This window comes from Hippocampus comes, unplaced genomic scaffold (genome assembly GCF_001891065.2).
Source record: "Hippocampus comes isolate QL1 unplaced genomic scaffold, H_comes_QL1_v1.1 scaffold371, whole genome shotgun sequence".
Lineage (NCBI taxonomy): Eukaryota > Metazoa > Chordata > Actinopteri > Syngnathiformes > Syngnathidae > Hippocampus > Hippocampus comes.
Window position 1 is genome coordinate 149,337 of NW_017805065.1, and position 4,059 is coordinate 153,395.

The window sequence follows — 4,059 nt, forward strand, 5'->3', positions numbered from 1 at the left end:
GGGCGCTGTGTGGCGCGCTGGCAATCATCACACAGGAAGTGACCATCAGCTGCTTTTACTATGCAAGAATCTGTACAGATCGTAGTTGCTAGCAGCTATATATATAAAAGAAACACTAAAGTGCCAGAAAAGAGTATGTAGAACTTTTGCGTCACTTTTAATGATCATTCAGCATCATAGAAAAATACACACACACACACACACACACACACACACAAACAAGCGGTTCAGCTGTGAATCTACCAGACAAAACACTTTTGAGATGCAGCGCCTCCTGCTGCTCATCAGTTGCCTTACATGCATTTTGTCCACAAATGGTACCTGTGCTAAGTTTATAAAAAAAAAAAGAAAAAAATATGAGAGTCTATTTGCAAATGTATATTTAGCCCTTAGAATCTGATCATCCTAGTGAGCATTGATCTATTTTTTTTTTTTTTTTTTTTGGCTGTACAAAAGAGGGTCATAGAGGGGAAATTGTAACGAGGGGCAGCGAACTCGCATGATGTCGTCGTTTTTTTTTGTCCTCATCATCTTCAGGGTCACGCTGGTGTCACCTTTGCCGCCTCGCCGTTTTTTTTTTCCTGTTAATCAGCCATCTTTTTATCACTTGAAAATATTTTCAATAAATATATTCCTGTTGGGGAAAAGGGGACTGAGGTGATGCAAGTCTTTTTTCCTTTGGGGGGGGGGGTTGTCATTCAACACCCATGATCCTAAAAAAAAAAAATGTAGAGAGTCTCAACATAAGCCCCTGACTGACGCCAAGTTTCAAAAAATCAACATGAGGGGTGTTCACACCGCACACATTTGCTCCGGCGCTGCACCGATGTATTTTGTTGCGATATATTTTACACCGGAGCAAATTTGGCGGAGCGGTCACACGTACAAAACCGCCGCAGCTCCACTTGCGTTCACACGGCAGTTTTCCGCAGCGGAGCAAAAAAAAAACGACAGAAAACAAATGAGCTGTCGTGTTGGTTCTTTTTAAAACTTCTACACAACTCAAGCGACTACTGCACAGCCACGTCCTTCTCCTTCATGACACTCAGAAAAGGAAAATGTAATGCGCCAAACAGAAAAAAATCAAAAAAAACACAACTGTTTCGCTCTGTTCCGTCACTTCCGGTTGCCTCACCCAAAGCCGTCCCCCTAGCAACAACTCGAACAATACTATTGTTACAACAACAAAGGAACAAACTACACAAACAACAACCTGTTTTGAAAACGGTTGCTCTAATTTGAGGAAGGTGGCTCATTATGAGACTCCCCCCCCCGAAACCCTGCAGCAAACGTCACAAAAAAATCCCGTCAAAACGAGCAGCTGCCGAATCTCCCGCCCCCATCTCAAAATGGACGCCGGCAACGTAACATCCGGGCCCGCGTTTTGGACCAATCAGCGAGCGGGAAGCCGGCCGGAAACAGCTGCTGAGGCGGACAACATTTTGGCGCTAAAGTTTGCTGTGGAAGCCGAGGCAGAAGGGAGGACGGTTAAGCACCACAGCGAACATTTTGTTTTCTCTTCTCCCCCTTTACCAACGTCTGTCACCCAAAGGTGAGTTTCCAAGCCCTGAGATCGATTTTGTGCGTATCCACCTCGTCAGATGCGGAAGTAAGCCCCCCTGTTGTGTGATTGTGTTCGGCTTGAACGTGGTCCGATTCGCTGCCTTGCAAAACGATCGACATTTTGGGCTTGAATATACTTGATCGCGTTGCCCCTTGTCGTGTTCACGTGTGAAATTTGTTCGCTTTTCTCGGCGAATCAGATCAAGCAATTGGCGCCAAGACGCGAACCATTTTCATCTCCCGCGCTTCGTTTTTTTTTTTTTTCTTTGTCGAAGAAAGGACCGGAAATAATAATACACTGGGGTGGTCCTTTTTTTTTTTTTTTTTTTTTTGTACGCATGAAATACATCTTTGTAAGTACATCTCCTTGGCAAACGAAATTGTTGAAAAATACAAATAATTCCAATGATGACGTACACTGTATAAATTATCGCGAGACTAAACAAATGTTTGACACTCGGCGCTGAACCCGAACGAGGCCCCCTACGTCAAGACAATTGGAGCTCGTCTGAGACTTGGCCAACATTTGTTGCACAGTCGGTGATTGGAAACTCGGTCCAAATCCGATTTCAAACGTGTTCTGAACCCGTCCCAAACAATTTTTATGAGTCATTTGAAATGTGATCTAAACCCGATGGAATTGAAAGGAGTGATTCCCTCATGACAGCGTGTCTGACATTTTCCTTTTCGGTTTGAAGATGCCGAACACTCGCTCGCGGGCTCACACGCAGCCCACCATACCCTTCCCCAGACGCAAGTCCGCCAGGGTGGCGTCGAATCCCAAAAGAACCCCGCCCGAGCCCCTCGAACCCGATAGGGAGAAGACGACGATGCCCGCCGTTCCCGCCCGGCGGCCGGCCGCGACGTCGCTTCCCCCGTCGCCGGACACCTCGCTCAGGCTTCCCCTCAGTCCGCGGAAACGTACGGGTGAGTCCGCCCCGAAGAATGCGTCGGTCAACATCCAACTCGGCTGACGCGGAGTGGAATTGAGTGTTGACGTTTTCCCGCGCCCAGGTGACGACAACGCGCGCAACATGGACGCCGCCGCTCTGTCGGCGTCGCCTCCCAAGCAGGGCAAAGCGTCGCCGCCGTCCCAGCGGCGTCTAGCCTTTGATGAAAACGCCGCCGGCCCGCCTTGCCGTGAGCCGACGCCGTCCTCTCCCGTCGCCGACTTGGCGGGACCCAGCCCGGGCGAGAAGAAGAAGAAGTCGGCGGCGGCGTGTCGACTCTTTGCTGAAAGTAAGGGATTGATTTCAACTCAATGTAAACGGTCGAAACCTGATCGAAACCTGTTGCGAACACAACCCAAATGTAATCCGCACGACTTTCGACGGATCATGTTCACCTTCCGCCTGAGCGCCAACTCCAGCTTTACCGCGACCGCACATTTAGCCCCGAGTCCAAACGTGGCGGACGCCTGATTTTTTTTCAACCCCAGCACAAACCTGATATCAACTCGTGTAAACGCTGTGGGAACTTGATTTGGAGCCAAATTTGGTCCTTTCGGCTTGTTTTTAAAAAAAAAAAAAAAACTTTGGGAACGCGGCATGAGCTCCATCGAAACTTGGGGCCGCATCTGATTCGAATGCGCTCAAAACACCCGTGAGTGAAACCGATTTGAAGCTGGTTCTGAACCCGATCAAGATTGACCGGATCCGACTGATACTCGGACGTTCTTTTTTTTTTTTTTTTTTTTTTTTGCAGGGCGCGGCTTAGCGAGCGCCAAGCAGGCGCTGCACACGGCGGCGCCCGAGCGCCTGCTGGCCCGGGAGGCGGAGCGCGCCGCCATCCGCGGCTTCCTGGGCCGGACGGCCGCGCGCCGTCTGCCCGGCAGCCTTTACGTCTCCGGGGCGCCCGGCACGGGAAAGACGGCCTGTCTCGACTGGGTCCTGCGCGACATGAAGGTGACGCTCGGGGCGGGGAAAAAAAAGAAACTGCCCCGAGTTGGCCCGTGTCGGGGGGCCCCTCATTTTGCCGTCGCCGTTTTGCAGGAGGAGCTGTCGCAGGCGCACACGCTGGTGGTGAACTGCATGAGCCTGCGCAGCTCGCGCGCCATTTTCCCGCTTTTGGCCGACAAGCTGAACGCGTCCGGCGGCGGCCACGAGGGTCTGCGGAGACACCTGACCGGGCCCGGACCCGCGGTGTGAGTACCCAATTGACCCGTTCTGAGTTTCAGCGTCTCCGGACCGTCGCGGCGCTCGACTCACGCCGATCTTGTCTTTCAGCTTGTTGGTTCTGGACGAGTTGGACCAGCTGGACAGCAAAGGCCAGGACGTGCTCTACACCATCTTCGAGTGGCCGCACCTGCCCAAGTCCAGACTTTGTCTTGTCGGTACGAACGGAGCCGTCGGGCAGGCCCCGCCCGCATTTCTCGAGCCCCGCCCTCTAAAACGGGCCGCCGCGCTTCTGTGCCGCAGGCATCGCCAACGCCTTGGACCTGACGGACCGCGTCCTGCCCCGCCTTCAGGCCAGGCCCGGGCGTCGCCCGCAACTGCT

General features: G+C 52.2%; 1 protein-coding gene across 2 annotated transcripts in view; it reads left to right on the forward strand.

Moving 5' to 3' along the window:
* The first annotated feature begins 1,359 nt into the window (after positions 1–1,359).
* cdc6 (cell division cycle 6 homolog (S. cerevisiae)) overlaps positions 1,360–4,059 on the forward strand; it is a 4,673-nt gene continuing 1,973 nt past the window's right edge. The window contains exons 1-7 of one of the 2 annotated variants that reach the window (XM_019864517.1): positions 1,360–1,552; positions 2,262–2,490; positions 2,578–2,802; positions 3,268–3,467; positions 3,555–3,706; positions 3,789–3,895; positions 3,981–4,059. The exon at positions 3,981–4,059 is cut by the window's right edge and continues 156 nt beyond it. In XM_019864517.1, coding sequence (XP_019720076.1) covers positions 2,262–2,490; positions 2,578–2,802; positions 3,268–3,467; positions 3,555–3,706; positions 3,789–3,895; positions 3,981–4,059 — 992 coding nt within the window. In that variant the 5' untranslated portion in view covers positions 1,360–1,552. The remainder of the gene's footprint in view (positions 1,553–2,261; positions 2,491–2,577; positions 2,803–3,267; positions 3,468–3,554; positions 3,707–3,788; positions 3,896–3,980) is intronic. The other variant, XM_019864518.1, reaches the window with a different exon arrangement.